This window comes from Chroicocephalus ridibundus, chromosome 1 (assembly GCF_963924245.1).
Source record: "Chroicocephalus ridibundus chromosome 1, bChrRid1.1, whole genome shotgun sequence".
Taxonomy (NCBI): domain Eukaryota; kingdom Metazoa; phylum Chordata; class Aves; order Charadriiformes; family Laridae; genus Chroicocephalus; species Chroicocephalus ridibundus.
Genome location: NC_086284.1, coordinates 1,096,416 through 1,113,710, shown reverse-complemented (window position 1 = coordinate 1,113,710; position 17,295 = coordinate 1,096,416). Strand labels below are relative to the sequence as shown.

At 40.7% G+C, this 17,295-nt stretch overlaps 1 protein-coding gene across 6 annotated transcripts in view; it reads right to left on the bottom strand.

The window, feature by feature from the left end:
- GRM5 (glutamate metabotropic receptor 5) overlaps window positions 1–17,295 on the bottom strand; it is a 306,735-nt gene that overhangs the window by 49,203 nt on the left and 240,237 nt on the right. For all 6 annotated transcript variants that reach the window (XM_063325253.1, XM_063325247.1, XM_063325230.1 and 3 more), the window contains 2 exons: window positions 5,229–5,475; window positions 235–403 (listed from right to left, as the gene is read on the bottom strand). In XM_063325253.1, coding sequence (XP_063181323.1) covers window positions 235–403; window positions 5,229–5,475 — 416 coding nt within the window. The remainder of the gene's footprint in view (window positions 1–234; window positions 404–5,228; window positions 5,476–17,295) is intronic.

Here is a 17,295-nt window from a genome sequence, read left to right as displayed (position 1 = left end):
ATTTGGAATATAAGTATAAAAAAGTCAGCAGTTCACAGATACAGGAGTACAAGAAAATGGCAACTTATGAAAATAGTGAGATGACTATGATACAAGTAAGAACTAATTACATAACTCTGCACGTGTTAATTAAGGTGTGGGATACTGTCTCCATGTAAGAGTCATGAAAAACTTGCTTTCAAATTTCAGGGCCATGCATTCTACACAACTGAAGTAAATGGAGAAAGTATTTACCTTTATCTGGCCTTTTTCGCAGGGTTCGCTGCACACAGATCTGATGATATTATTTTTCTCTGACCATATTTCATCATCATCCATTTTCAGCTCACCATTGTCCCAGCTGCCAACATTGATGTAATCGAAGTAGTCCTTCCCCATTTTCTTGAAATTCATGATTTCGTATCTTTGGGAACACAAAGGGAAGACATAGCTGAGTTGAGGAGAACATCACGAAACGTTTCAAATTAAAGGAACACTATGCAGTCAAAATCAAGTTTTTTGAAATAAAGAAGACAAAATTTCAAGCATTATGCTTGCCCTTGAATCTCTCCCAGTAAGTTTCGTGATATCTTCATCTTTCTTTTCCTTTGTATTTTAATTTGTTTTCTACTATCACCATGAAAGTTCCCTGAACACTTTGGGGTTAAATGACTGAGCTCCTGCAAATGACTTTATTTGTTTAAGGAAAACACTGAAATGAGCCAGACAGGATTCATCCTGTGTAACTTTCAGCTCTGAAGCCAACCCTACGTGTCCTAGGCTCCCTCTATAGCAGAAGCAGAGAAATCCAAACCTATAACGGCAATTCCCAATGCTAAGCGTTCCTCACTGTCTGCAGGGGCTTATTCCCCTCGTGAGAGAGGAAGCCTGAAGATGGGTAAGCTCCTGAAGTGAGGTAGAAGCAACCTAGGCCTGTAGGATCAAAAGAAATGTCCTGTGCTGTAAGACTGCAAGATGCAATTTGGTGTGGCACCCAGAGAGGGATCAGGCAATGTTCTTCAGGCACACACTGCAGAACTCTGGGACTTGGAGGAGGCTTCAGGGAGATCTTCTTGACAAGAGGCACCTTGTAGTCCAGGCATTTGAAGAATTAAGGTGAGACTTGCCTTTTTTTTGGCCTTTTTCTTCTACAGCATTGCAGCACCAAATGCTATTCTCCTCCATCCATACAGTCCCCTCCATTTTTATGTAATTCTTCAGTGATCAGAACACATTTAACTCCTTGTACAGTATGGTATGGAAAAGAAAGAGTATTCATGCCTCAGTCCTAGGCTGCTTTTGGGTCAGATCACCTTATTATCTGGGAACAGAAGAGTTGGGCACAGAGCTAGGGCTGATCAGAGTTTTCAGGTTCATGTTCCTCTTCCTCCTATTTCATTTTTAGCTCCCAGAGAGTCTTAGAGAAAGTCTGTGGAGTGACGTAGGACTCACTAGCCTCCTACTGGCATGCTGAACACCAGGCCAACTTTCTGCCTTACAGGCCAGTTCTTGCAGCGCTTACTTGTAAGGCAAGCTTGGAAAGTTGGGCAGCTCCTGAAGTCATGATGTCATACTTTTCTTTAGCTCCTCTTTAGCGGATTTTGCAGTAACCTGACTAAGCTGGATGAAATTCACTGGTGGAAAATAAGCAAACGATATGGACTGAGAAGATGAACACAATCATATGTTTAGAAAACCTGCCTGGTTCATAAAGCAGGAGACAACTTTTTCCTGGCAGCAGGCACAAAATAGGCAAAGCATATGGACAGGGCGGGATTAAGAGTGATGTTGTCAGAGTGCAATTTGTGAAGTCTGAGGTACAGATAAATAAAAGAACCCGCCCATTAAATCAAATAATCTCTTAAGTAAGATACCCAAGTGTCTCTTTCAAGTTTTGAGGAAACACTTTTAAAACTGACAAGCAGTAGCCATGCTATACCTGACATCAGTATTTTTCCCATGCTGACATAAAAAAAATTACAGTAAAACTATTCAATAATGTTCTCCATCCATGGACCTCAGGATGCTTTGCATCAGGAAACAAAGTCTAACTGTCACAGTGGGGAAACTGTGGCGGGGATTCAATGCCAAAATCAGACACAGGTCAGGATCAGGACTGCAAGCAACCTGTGAAAGAAAATGGAAGTGGAGCCTGACTGAATGGGTAATGTGATGACCCATATGACCCATATCATATGATTCTTGAGTCTTTCCAAAAGAAGAAGGAATGAGCAACCACAGAGCTAGGAAGAAATATTGGAATATTTCACTTCCCATTCTGTACAAAGAAGGAAAGGTCCACAGCTTTGAGAATGACCTCATCAAAGTTGGAGACATCAATGCCAGACTGACATAAATGAATTGAATCCAGACAACACACACACACAAACCTGAATAAACAGGCTTTTACGCTTTTTTTTTTTTCCCCCCTGAGGTTCATGTAGTAACAGTCTGTTCAAGGATTAAACAGACTAACCAAAAAGTTAGCCCAGAAGCCACTGTGGAGTCTTTATTCAGCATCGTCAGGACATTGTGACACTCCTCTGAGTATTGCTTTGCTACAGCTGTCAATTCAGAGTTTCATGGGCAGATGAACAGCCAGTGCTTAACAGGCCACAGGACCTAAAACAATTATCCCTCCAGTAGTAGTTCCATACATACGTCCAAAGGGGAATACTGGAAAGAAACCTAACAAATAAAATAAACTGTTGTCTCAATATGTTGTGTCTCTTCTCTGTGGAGAACAACGTTGGTGGACTGATAGTAACAGCCAGACTCAGTAAGTCCATTGCTATAGCGGAGGCTCACGAGTCACTGGTTCCCTGGAGCTTCCTCGAGACACCACAGGGACAGTTTGTCACTTCAGGATAGGAGAGACCAGATGGTGCAATAGCACATTTCCAGCAGTGCCCTAATCACGGTGCAAACCACTTCTTTCAAAACAGAAGTGCCATGAAGTTCCTGAGAATACATACTCTGTAGGCAGCACAGCCAAAACATCAGCATCTTGTTTTTCTTGCCTTTTCTTGCGTTCTCAGTTTCTTCTTTGGAGTTTCAATAGTATTTGCAGATAGTTGTTCTCTTCTTGGGAAATCATGGCTGTTGCTTCCATATTCATTTTGTTTTTTCCATGTCTTCTTTCTCACCTAAAACAAGCCCTCCACTAGAGTGTCTATCTACTTACAGCTCAACATACACATAAAGGACTTTGGAATACGGCCAGGATTCAAAGCATCTTGTGGGATTAATCATCTGTTGTATAATATAAAAACCCTTTTGCCATACATCAAAATCCTGAGCTATCTAGGTCAGAAAGGCTTTTTATGTTCTGATTTCCTGCTTAACGCCGCCACCACAGTACAGCTGTGAGGATTTATATTTCCGTTTTATGAAGCGAAGACGCTGCTATCAATGCAAGTGAACAGGGGAGATGAGTTGTTCCAGTATGACTGCACCATCCCCCAGCCATTGCAAACAGAGTTTGACAGTGCTCAAAGGACTATAAACTGCTCGAAACCTGGGCGTTAGAGATGGAGCTTCCTATTAAGCCTTAATCATGAAAAGTAAGTTTTGGCTCGATCGTGGCTAATTTTAGCATGTAGATGGGATTTAGTGATGTGACTATTGTAGAAGAGTTTCAAAACCATTTTGGGGCCCCCCATTTGTGGGGCCACTTTGTCGCCGCACACAGTCCATGAGTTTGAGTAGACAGAGCACTAAAGTGTCTCACACAAATCCAGTGAGGCTGGACTTCCTTAAAGTTGTGTTACCCTGAGGTGCACCATCAACAAGGTGTCCCCATGCTCTTCAGTGAAACACTGATGTCCTACTGTGACTGAAGAAATGACTGCACATGATATAATTCCTTCATCGTCTTTCTTAGAATTGAATTTTAAAGGACCCAAGACATTCAATTAAATTCCTTGCAACAAAGGGAATTAAATCGTCATTATTAAGCATGCCAACACGAGGAAAAGGTAAAGCTAGAGGTCTCTCTGAAACATTTAGATATTGTCATTGGTGCTGTCATGCCACATATGGTTTATCTGTGGCAGGTCACATATCACTTATTTGTGGCAGTTTTCAGTCTTTCAGCAAGAAAAGAGTGGAACAGGTAGGAATAAGATAGGATGCAGTCCAGTGCATCTGAGCAGCATTAAAACCAAGTGGGAAATCTTTAAAAGAAGTCTGGGGCACGTCTTTTAAAAACAATTTGGTCAGAAAAATCTAGACTGAGCACTTTTCTTCAGAATTCAGCTATTCGTAAAAATAGAAATGTTTAGCGGAAGACAGCCTTGCTCACCAAAACAATGCTGAAAATAAATTTCCATCTGAAATTTTCCTGGGTTTCTGCCAGTTTGTGTCTGAGTTCTCCTACCAGCTCACAGTGCACTTCCTTGGAGTCTGAGTCTGAAGAGTTTGAAAATTTGTGTCTCCAGAGACACAGACTGCTTTGTAGGTGGCCGTACTGCTCTCTTTTGGAGAGAATGCTGACTTCACAGGTTTTTGAATAAAATGAAAAAAAAATCAGTTCTGAAATTGCAGAAACATCAAAATTCTCTGACCAACGGATTTACCTTTTCCTATCCATCTTATATAGTGTCTTATGTCTTATATTTCATGGATGTATGTATATACAGGTATGTAAGTTTTCAGCAAAAGAAGCTTTGTTTAAATTCAATGTGCCTTATGGAAGCTCAGGATGAATTAATAATTAAGCCTGTTATGCAAATGGAAAGGCTTTATTTGGAAGATATGGAAGGAGATTTTTAATAATTCTGGTGGAAAAAAGGAATCCCAGACAAACCAATACAATCAGTACAATATTTCTGATATTGTTTTACCTTTCTTCATAAAAGAACTATTTCTGCGATGATTGCTTATCACTCAATCAAACACATAATTTAAACACCCAGACAAATGGAGCAATGCTGTCGTGGCCGTTGTGGTGTATGAACATAAAGTTGAAGCTCTGATGGTTTGTAGTGAGAAGTAGTACCTTTAAACGGTACAGATGAGAATGCAAATTCATGCAGGAAGATTGTATGCCTGAAAGTTCATGTCCTTAACCTTAAACATCATAAAAGATGCACGTTAAAAAAAAAAATATTATGGGAAAATAAGGACATAAATTCAGGAAATGTGAAAATAAAAGTATGGGATCTTAGCTCTGATGTCAAGTCGGCATGCATCTACTACGTGCAGTTAACATGTCTGGTATTAAAGAGTTTGACAAATGTCAACATTACCTTCCTGGCGAGTCGCCGTTCTCATCAAATAAGATCATGTCCCCAGAGACTCCGGTAAAGTTAGTCTTCATGAGGGATTCCAGGAGCTTCCGACCATCTATGGGCTTCATGGCATCACAGAGGCCCACGTAGCCCGGGCACAGTGACATCTGCATGTTGTGGAGGCCATACGCCATCGAGTATATTGCGTTGATTACAAAGCCCATCTTGGAGTCCTGAACGTGCTGCGTCCTCAGAGTCATCTGGCCTGACAGGGAACACCACAGAGTGGGTGGTTAGTGCATGGGGCTGAAATACGATCAGCTCTTCAGACATCTGCTGCTGGGTTGGTTATTAATGGTGGAAAAAGTCTTTTTTAGTGTCTTAAACAGCTCATAGCATATGTTCTTACAGAGATCACGTTAAAAAAAAAAAGAAAGGAATGAAAGAAGATGTTCTCCTTAAATATTTTACTATCTAGCTGATGCATTGCTCTATGCAGCTCTACACCTCACATATGTTCTTTTTCGACTGCTTCTCTTCCAAGTCAATATGTTTTGGAAAACCCAGGAGTTTCTCCCTGCAGAAATTTCTCCAGATCCTCAGAAATCTTTTGTTGAGGTGTTAATGCTAACATGGGGTCTATTCCGTAGTGACCTTGTAGACAACACTTTTGTTTCAGAGACATGGGAACCAATCCTGAGCAAACAGACTGACTTTGGCACAACTCCTTTACTGTACCGAAAGTTCCTCCACTAATAACCCTCCTACTTCTATGTCTCTTTCTCCTCTCTATTTACGAAGTGAGGATAGTGATGCAATGCAGATGAATGCATTAAAATGTCTGTGAGGATGTGGGTTAGGCGATGACTCTCTTTAGCCAGAAGTGGTTAACCTTACTTTGTTGAGCTTTTAAAACATAATGTCTGGATTTCTGTTTTCTATTTAAGCTTCTGTAAAATGCACAATAAAAATTCATTCACCAGCACCCTGAAGGCCCTGGTTTTTATAACCCAGGGTTATTAATGGCACAGATTTGCTCTGCCGGCAGCACCAGTCCAGATAAGGAAGAGTAGGCTGGAGGTTTTGTGCCTCGTATGTCATCAGTACAGCTGCCAGCTGCACTCCAGCCGCCAGATCTTTAATACTGGGGAAGCGAGAAGAGTCAGAGATAAAGCAACTGCATCAACGGTGCTGGGAATTTGTCAGACCCCTGGAAAGGTTGGGCTCTGGAGAGAGGACAAACAAAGGTCTCTGCTAGAACATTTGCCCTCCTTTTATCAGTCAAGCAGCAATCCCTAGGAGCCAGGGAGTCCCGTGTGTGGGCAGCCAGGAGCAAAGGCAATGCAAAGATCTCTCTCTCCGCTCTATGAGAGTGGCAGCTCTGCCTCCATAGAGGCACAGGCCAGCGGCAGAGATGGAGCTTGTCTGGGCTGCAGGGGCAGCACAACGCGAGAAGTAATTCATGCCATGAAAAGACAAGACAGACAATTATTTTCTTGAAAGAAATGAAGACTAATGTATGACTTTGAGGGTGGACCTCACCTATTTTAACAATATCTATTCAGAAGACAAGCATCCAGTCTGATGTCTAGGCACCTTTTGTGGAGGTAAGGGTCTCCAGCTGGTGATTGATCCCATCAAAAAACAGGTGCATCTACAAGCTCGCCTTTTCGGTGGTGAACATGAACATCACCACGCAGTTCTAATCACTAAAACATATTTGAGTAGTGGAAACATCAGGAAGGGTAGCAAAGATACATAGTGCAAACTAAAATCATTAGGTAGAGATCAGTAAGTGAATGAGGCAACTGAAAGATTCCTTTTTTCCCTCTGTTTCACGCGGGAGCTGGCACTCCCAGTTCCAGCCCACCCCAGGAGCAGTGATTAACATTTTGGACAGTGAAGTGATATGAGACTGAAATATCTGTAATGGAAGAAAAGCCCTGGAAACAACACACAGTGTTGCTCATTTGTTCTGTTCTACCAAGGTATTGCTTTTTCCTAATTAAAAATAATAGGCAGAAAAACTGCAACAGTGGAGTACATGTAAAACCCATATTAATTGAAATTAAGTGGAAAATTGAACAAGCGCATTACATTGCAATACACAAAACTTGGTTTAACCAATTATTCATCTTCAAAATTAACAGCTCTCAAACCGTGCAGTTAATTACAGTAGCCATTAGAATGAATCAGATTTGCATCAGCAATAGTCTTTATTATGAAACAATATTTCGGCTGCTTTATTGCATAGGATTGCTTAAAAATGTGATAATTTTTACAGGAACACTCTCCACTGGGCTTTGTGCTTATAGAATTATTATTATGACTTTCTTTAAACATTGAACCTCATTGAGTTCACCTGATGCTTTGTAATGAGGCTGCTTCGCTCTTCATAGAAGCTGCTGGCAATCGTCAGCGGAGTCGTGGGGGAATTAGCTGTTGTGAGAGTTTTAATATGCTTCCTGCAGCTGGAGAAAACATTTCCCCGAGATGTTAACCGCCTCCCTTTGCTATAGAGGGGCAAATCCAACCTGCCAGCTCCAACTGTCGGTTTACAGTACCTCCGGCCTCTGTAGTTAAGGGGAACATCTCAAAAACTTGAGACAAAAGAAAATTTTTGTCCTATAATATACTACAATACAGTCCTAAAAAATGCCAGCATTAAAAAAATAGTTAAGTCTGGAAGGGGTTTCCAAACCATTTCACAAAGTATTTAGGCACGTCAGACTTGAAGCATACGCGTAACGCTATTGACCTCAGTGAACATAGGAGTGGTATTAAGGGAAGGCTGAACACATGAGCTGAAAGGTAGTCTCTCAGCCAGAAAAAAAAAAAGTAAAAATGTTTTAAATCTATGTCTGCAAGAGGTATGATTTAGGTAACCTTAAACACATAGTTCACTCAAGTGTTAGTGCTTATTGTTCTTACTAGAACTCAAACACAGATCTTAAATTCATCCACGAGTGCTGTCTTCAGTCAAGAACCTTTCCTGACACAGGGTCTTCATGAGATGGAGATGTGGCACGGATGAATTTAATGATGATGATGCCAGTAATGTTCAATGGAATTGACTTTACGGACTCTTAATCAAGAACAATGAAAAAATATAATAGAAGTTGAGGAGTTACAACAGAATTTCTGGGCAGAGAATAAATATCCACAAACTCTAACCCGTATGCTTGTTTATAATAATCATAATAGAATTATTTTCTATTAGAGTAAAAAAAACCCATATCTATAAAAGATCTGTTTTTCTGCGTTTTGTACTTTCCCATATGAGAAAAATTTGCAAGGAAGGAAATGAAAATGTTTTGCTTTCCTGTGGGTGGGAAAAGCTAGTGTGATGCCATTTAATGTTCTCATGTAGGGATAAGCAGGACATGTTCACATGAATGTTTCAGTTCAGCTCGGGGAGGGCTTTCAAAGCCAATCTCCAAATCCTTCCTGCTCACTGTGCTTCGCTTTGGACTGGTTGTCACGGTTTCGAAACGACATATCAAATTTCATTCAAATGGCACTAAAACAGATAAAATGCCCCAGGAGAGCACCTAACGCACCACGGCTGCGAACGGGTGTTCAAACCCTAGGACCAGGCTACACCCAGTTTAGAGTGAATCTCCCCCAAGCTATGAACCTTTCCTGGCCCACGGAGTTTGCAGTCAGACTCAGCGCCTCTCCCAGGACGCTGCAGACAGCGGGATTGGAGGTACGGAGGTGACCGTGTGTGTGGGCCAGGTACAAAGCTGCATTTCGTAGCTCTCCAGTCCACTCGTATTGCAACTTTGACAGGCTTAAGTGCTTTTTCTGTGGTAAGACTGAGCGATTTTTTCAGGACGTAGCTCATTTTCCCGTAAACATTGTTTGAAATAATATCAACCTCTTTACAAATCTGTGTGGAATTTGGTGATAATGTCCAGATGATTATAGAAAGTAAACTGCACTGCAGTACCTCAGAACCAATAAGTATTCATGTATCATGAAAATTACTGCAGAAATAAAAAAATGTGCCTCCTGCAATTAAGGTGTACAAGGCAATGGGAGAACGCAGGGTGAGTGAAATCATATCTAATGAGGAAAGCGGGACAGTACTTGCAATCATTAGTGATCAAACATTGTGGAATTCTCTAAGAAACGAGGGAATCTCAGTGGTTAGAGGACGTGCGCAGATCCTTCAATTCTGTTCTGTTTATTCCCTTATCTTTCTTGTCCAAGTAATTTTGATAAGTAAATAAGGGCTTATCCTATTATTTTCCAAGCTGTGAGATCATGAGACACTTCCAGATTTGCAGCCACACAGCCATTTATGTCTACAAATTATTACATACACAAATCCTGTCCCTTCTTTCACAAATCCGATAACCCATCCATCCTTCAGTTTCCCGTCTAATAATATTTCCTTTCGACTACTTTTTGTGTGCCATCTTACTTCAGGCTAAATATCCCTCAGGAAGAAGACTACTACTCATTATTTTCCTTTCTTTCCCTCTGCTTAATGCAATGGGCTTGTTACTGGCTTGGGTTTCTAAGTGCTATCGAGCTATCTCTGAAGTGAAAGTAAAATCATGCTGGATTTCATGGGAAATATTCGTATGTAAATATTCTGTAGATCACTTAGGAATCTATATACAGGATTTAGGTGAGCCTCTACAATATGGTTAAATGCATTAAATATCAGCTTAGGAATTTGCTGCCGCTGGAGAAGGTGGTTAATATCCACGCTTTTTCCTACTTAAATGTATATTCTGTGTGTCGGGATACATCTGTATGTTCCCAGCTTTATTACAGGACGATATCAAAGGTGAAGAACAGGCTGAGAATGGTATAAACTCAGCGCACTGTAACCTGCACCTTTTCCGCCCCCGCTGCTGGGGGTGACCCAGTTTGGGACGCTGCAGCGCTATCACGGCAGAGGACAAATGTGGGCTCTGCGGGGCGACCACGCGCAGTGCTACTCAGCACTCGTGAATTCACCTCGCGAATTTATGAATTTTTCCACGTCCTGGGGCCATGCGAAGGCAAGCTCTGGTACGGGCACGGCACAGCCGCGCAGTCTGAGCTGAGGCAGCCTGTTGGCATGAACCCGGGAGTTTATACGGGGAGGGCTGGCTCTGAAACCTGCCTTGAACCCGTGACTGACGGCGCGGAGACTGCCCAGAGCTGAACTCCCCATCCAAATGTGTTCTTTCCTCTTGTCACATCTCCAGAACAGAAATATGTAGATGACGGAAAAAAACCATGTTCTTTGATGAAGAAGGTGATTCCAGCTGGCAACGGTTCGTTTCTTGGATCTATTTTAAAAAGCAATCAGCGCACTTGTGGGCACGGAGCCAAGGCAGCACTTAAGGGCCCTTCGCGGTCCCGGTGCACGGGGAGCCGCTCCTCGGCACGGGGGGCGATGGGTTGTTCCCACGCTCCAGCCTTTCCCCCCAGACCCCAGCTCCTGCCACCCCGGTCAGGGCCGGGCTCACCGCGCTCTGCCGCTCTGGGGCTGCACTTTGCGGGCGATGCGTATATATATACCTCCCCTAAAGATGGAAAAACAAAACCAAACCATCTCTCGCAGGGAATGATGAAATTTCCCTGGTTTTTTTTCCCCCTCTACTTAGCATGCAAATAAACAGAAAACATTCTTCAACAAAATTCAGTATTTTACGTGCTTTTTATGTAAAATTTGTCAGTTGTCTCCTCCCCTCCCTCGCCCCGCCTCGGCTATTTTTTACCCTCAAGGAAGATGAAATACAATTTTTTTTCTGTTTGCCAGCTGGTGACATTACAAAGCCTCATCAAGCAGGGATGTGCCAGAGTGCAAAATTACCATGGTTCAATATGCTTTTCCTGCTTTCTAACTTTTCCAAAGCTGAGAATACTTTGAATTTTAAAGAATGGAGGAAGGGTAAAAAGAAAAGTGATAATACTTTACATTCCAGGCAACGTCCCTCTTATTTCATTCTCTGGGGAGAAACAAGAGAATGAAATATGAGACACAATATTTTTTTCAAAGTGTAGAGTGGGTTTTTTTGCTGTTCAATGAGCTTAACATTGAAATAAAGGGAAATGTGTAGTGTTTCACTTTTTTTATTTTAAAATTTCGCAATGATCAAAACGTCTTACAGGACACCACAGAGGAAACCAGAAATATAGCCTATGGTCTCCAGCTATCCCATAATGTTTCCCTATGACTAATTCACGAATTAGTTTCCATATAGTTTCCATAAATATGTCTTTAAAGACTTCATCAATTCTTTGTGTTAGTTTTTGTTTTGAGAGACAATGTGTTGGCAGAAACGAGTTCCAGTTTTGCTAGCAAATAGTCCCACGTTCACTTTCTGTTAGCGACAGCTGAAGTTCAAGTCCACCAGGAAACATTTCTGGTTATTTGGTTTTTTTTTTGTTTGTTTTGTTTTTTTTCCTTTGCATTAGTGAATGCAAAGATAAAATAAAATAAAAAAAAAATCAGGTGAAAAGGCTGCCTTTTCTAGCCAGGACATAGCGGGTCCTGCCTGCTGCAGGTTATGGTGTGGGACCTCTTAGGTCTGTCACGCGTCCACGCTGTCACAGTTGTGCTCCTTGGGAGCACATCAGTAACCTTCCCGGCATCTGCATGTTCTGGATGGCATGGGACCAGGTCGGTCACCCCAGAAACGTGTCTCTTCAGTGAAAAAATGAGGGGAGTTTTATAAAATGGAGGAAAGTCTGTATATGTGAACCAAGGTTGAGCATAGCGTTCATACCTAATTAAGTTAACATTATTTAAAGACACAGAAGAAGACTCATTTTGGAAGCTTTTCCAAAATCTGTCACCAGAACATTCTGTTAAAGCAATGTGAAAAAAAGTAACTTTCAGTTCTCCGTTATTTGTAAGGTTCCAGGTGTATTCTTCTGCTAAAAATCAATAGTTCGTTTATTTATTTATTTATACCCTAATTTAATTTCTTACAGGCTCTTGGACTAACGAACAAACTTATTTTCTGCTACATGGGAAACTTCATGTAGTTCAAATATCCTTTTCCATTCAAAATAAATAAATAAACTCTAGACTGAATTTTATCTTTTCTGAAAAGGAAATTCAGAGGAAAAAGGGAAGAGATTTGGCAACACTGGCAAATGTCATTTTGATGCTGAGGCAAAAAACATAGCATAACACTGGAACAATGTAAAAGCAAATTATAAACTTGAAACAAAACACTTCAGTGCTAATGAAATGAGAAAACAAAAAATGACTCATTTCAATGCTTTTCTTTCGAAGTGTGTGTCATTGAATCAACATGCTGCTATGGAGCATTTTTCAAATTTGACAAGCAAGTATTTTCCAACGCAATCCCCCCTCCAAAGGTTTTTGACCAATTCTAACTTTCACTCTTCACAACCGAAAGCCCATACTAGCACTGTTATACTTTATGGGGTGATTATCAATAAAACGTTAAATTTGAGAATGACTGAGGGACTAAATTCAGTGGCCTAAAATGCAGAGAGGATTTTCAAAAGATTTTTTTCCAGTTGACTTTGGTGCTTTACAAGTGTTTAAGCCCACGTGAGCAAGGCGTGGTCAGAGCTCTTACAGGTTTGCCTAGAGGTTGACCTGGACCCTTGGATGCCTCGGTACTGGCTTCGGTTGTCAAGCTCAGTAAAATCAGCAAAAAGAGTAACAGTGACGGTAAGTCCTAGGAGAACGTAAGTAAATAGATATCTATTTCTTCACACCATTTTCTTAACAACATTACTATCCTTTCACCTTCTACAGAATTCAATTTCTTCGGTCATAAATTACAAGAAAACACAATGCCTACAGGTGCAAAAGCACATTAAATGCTGGCATAAAGCTCTCTGTACTTGCAAACACACTTATATGAAATATTTTAATCTACACAGGGAGTCGAACTGCTGAAAGAAAAGAATGACAGCAGCTATTCCAATTCATCCACCTAATAAGAAATGTATACAATCCGAATACATTTAATTACAATTTACTTTTATTCTTAGGGCTGGATAGACATGGTACCTGTACAGTGATATTAATCTCTTCCAGATAGCTTTAAAGGTTCAGAAAGGCAGTGAGAAAAGGAATTATAATATAAAGAATAAAATCAAAGTACTACAGTATATCATCAAATATATTGAATATATGAAAGGAGGAAGGCAGGGAGCATAAAGTGAAAGAAAAATAGATGTAGCTTTGTAGTCAGATTTTGGAGGAGTTTCATGAATTCAGTAACAGCAGTGAGAAGACTGAAGTTATACAAGGGTTTGAGTTACAGGCGTGTTAAAATCAGGATCAATGCATACCGAAAAGTCTTTCAAATAGGTATAACGAGCATATAGCAGTCAGTGCCACGCTGCTGGTTTCGCTGAACAAAAGATGTGCAATGTCTGTGTAGGCTCCGGGCTCAGATTACATCAGGATTCTACAAAACTCAGATCTGGATCTGTGCTTTACAGCTGATCTGCCTTTGGAAATTTCTGGACCTGACCGAGCATCACTGTAAAAGTAATGGTAAACGGTGTTTGAGCTCCAGGTCTGAAACATGAGCCGTAAAAGGAGGGCTGGACAGCTTGCCAGTGCCCAAGCATGACATAATATATCAAGTATCAAACTGAGTGACAGACAGCATGTGTTCAGGAGAACTAAAATGCCCTTTAATTCACTGTTTAAAAAATACAAATGAATTTTAACTTAATTTGTTTTGTTTTGCTTTCATTTGCAATCTACAAATAAAAAGGTAAGAATGGTGATTTTGGGGAATATGAGGTTTAAATGTGACATTACTTGTAATGCAGAAAATACCCTTCTGTTCTGACAGCATTTATTTTTTTTATTGGCTGGGTTCTGATTAAACCAACTTTGGCACTTGAACTTAGATTTAGCCAAGAGGTTGCTAGCCTGTTGCAGTGCAAAGATGTTTTATTCCTTAGTTCTATATGGAAACCCAAAAGGGCCATTTGTTAAACCAAATTTCTGTTCAGCTGAAACTCTGGGATTTTCTGTAGGTCCTTTTGACCTCATTAAAAGTAGCTGGAGCTGGATGAGATTCAGCAAACAGGTAGATAATTTTTACATGTGCATTTTATGTGCCCTACTGTACCTTGAGCTGCAAAATTTTTCTCGGTTTTATCCCAAATCTCCCAAATCTCATTTTCTGCAAATAAACTCTTTCACTCTTAATCCTGTTCTTAATTGCTTGGAGATATATTGGTCATCCTTCTTCTATGCTAGTTTTTACACCCTTGGAAAAAGTGTTTTTGTCTTGGAGGAGCCACATGGTTAAATCATGAATGGAATATTTGGATTTCTGCATCCGGCAAAGACCCCCTCAGAATGCTGCTGCAGATCTCATTTTCCCCGTCCATCACTTCGAGTATGTTCTTCTTCCCTGTGAAACCCTGCCACCGCCTCCTTGCTCCCAAGCATGTCAGACACAAGTTGCTTTCCTCACTTTCGGTGCCCTCTCTCTCCTCTCTGTGGTGGATCTTCGTCTGTGATCACCCAGCCTCCATCGTTTCCCGTTCTGTTTTCTACCTCACTGCTTTGAACCACAATATTTAATGTCAGGACCCTGATGTAAGCACCTGCACAAGTGCCCCATCACCTTCCTTCAGGTTCTTGTTTCTATTGTGCCTTCACACAAAACTAACAGCTGTTTTCTGGTCTGTAACCTCCGCCAGCCAAACTAAGGTTCAAAACTGCTTCATCAGCATCAGCCTCTATTTATTTGCTCTTTCTTGTCTTACACTTACACCACAGACACTTGGGATGTGTGTTATGGTTTTTCTCTGTGTTTAAGTAACACCTGAATAAATACTGTTCCATCTGCCCCTGTGGCTTTTACACAGCATGAGAAAAATAAGATCAGCAGCAGAGGCAAAAAGATTCATTTAACAGACGGGTAAATGTAATAAATATACTTCTCTGCTCCTGGGGACTTTGAAGCCTTGACTTTTTCCACTAATGTCAGTTGAGCCAGAGTTTCACAACATACTTTGCTTGCCTTGGGTTTTGTTTCGACTCTGTGTTGAGATGCATTTGTAAAACGCTCTCACTAGGAGGAAAAAGGACCAGGAATTTGAGTTCTGGTGGAGACGAGACGCCTGTCGGTAAGAAAGCCAGCACACACCCCCAGTCTTCAGAGGTCCAAGAGCAATTGATACCAAAGGACTGGATTAGCCTTTTCTGGCCTGAAGATGGTCGTCGAGTGGGGTTACTCATCTGGATCAACTTGCTCACCTATTTAGGAACTTCACTGAGTTGTGGCTTTAGATAATAAAAAAATATCTGACTGGTGCCAGAGGGGAAGCCAAATCCAATTCTTGTAAAATCCCTTGTGTTCAGAGGCCATTACATGTCTCCTTTTAAAGATGCATTTTAAATTCTTTGCTGTGGCTCTTGGCGTTCAGAGGTGGCTTGCAGCAGCTCTCCTGTGGCACGGAACTGATTACACTGAAAATCAAGTCAGATAAGTCTGCAAACATCTCACTTTCTGTAGTGCTCCAGTTGGGCAGAAAATCAACGTACTTAGCGACAGCAGTGGCACCCATTTGTACTAACTATGTTCAAATCTGCAAACGAAAAGTGGGCTTGGTGCTAAAATTTTCATCTCGGTGTGAACTAAGTGTATGAGAAGGGATGGAGACTTTTTAGTGCCCGATAGAAATGAACGGAGAAAAAAATATTTCAGGTTGTTTTTTAGATTTTCTTTATTTGGCTGATTTCACAGATTTGTTATGCGTATCTTACTAAATTGTGTCTTCATTTCATCATAATACCTGCTCGGCATTCTCTATGGGTAGCTTATATCAAAGAATGAAAAAAACCCTCACAAAGTCACTGGATCTGGCTTCACTGGCTTATGACTTCATGTATTTTCTGTCACGAAGTAAATGTAGCCTACCATTTTACTAAGCAGGGATTAGCAAAGTAAATACAAAGGTTTAAACAACTAAGTTTGTACCTAGGACACAGGTGAAGTCAATTATCTATTCAGATTTCAGCCATACCTCCTTGTGCATATTTTCTCGCTGTTTAAATGAGTTGTTTATACTGTTAACTATCGTTTAATTTTTCATGATAGTACTACCAGGTTGTGGAGAATAATTCTTTTTTTTTTTTTCCCCACCAAAGTAATGGTCATTGCTTTCTATACAGACACCTCCATTTAACAATGACCTCATCTATCAACACCAATCAGCTTTATGCTTATCTTTTTACCATTATCCCAAAAAGTAAAGAATGGCATGTCTTTTGATGCAGAAATAGATTTTTATTTGTCTCCAGCATTTCTCAATAAATGCAATCTCTTTAATTGGAATCCTGAGAAACACCTTTATCCGCTGCTGGAGGTTACTAATGTAACCAGTTAGATAAACTAAAGGGCACAGCCCTGTTTTCTCATCAGGATAAATCTGAAGCAGCACTAATATATTCATCATGTGCAGAAACTATCAGGACAGTCTATGAAATGCTTGCAACCACTGAGGGCATCTTTACAATTGTGAAGTCCGAAACGAGGGAATTCAAGACTCAAAACTTTTGAGTGCCTGAAGTTAAGAAACCAAATATCAATGTAGGAATTGATATAAAGACGTGATTTTCAAAGTCATGTGGAAGATAGTAAATGAGATAGAAAGAAAAAATACCACGACAGTCTCAAAAATTCATGTTAATTTTGAGGTTGAACTCCCAACATCAAAATCTCTCACTCCTGTAATTCTCAGAGAATACATTTGTGTCTTTCCTGCTGGTAAATCCACAATATTTCTTCACTTTGCCATGCACCCTTGCCTAGTTTGGGGGCTATTATGAGAAAAACAGCACAGGTGCCTTAGCACTTATGACACAAAAAATTGTCATTAAATAAACCTGCATGTCATCTTTCTGGCAAACCTTTCCTTCACATGAATTTTGACAGATGGTCTAGATCAAAATCAAACCTCTAAAACTGAGTAACATGATGACTAACAGCTTCCCATGTGAAAACATGGATTAAATGGGCAGTTTTAATTGATTGCTGCGCGTAGTGTTGTTAATCTGGGGAACGCCACAACTGAATTAACATTTTCTGCCCCGCAGCAATAAGAAACAATTAAAACT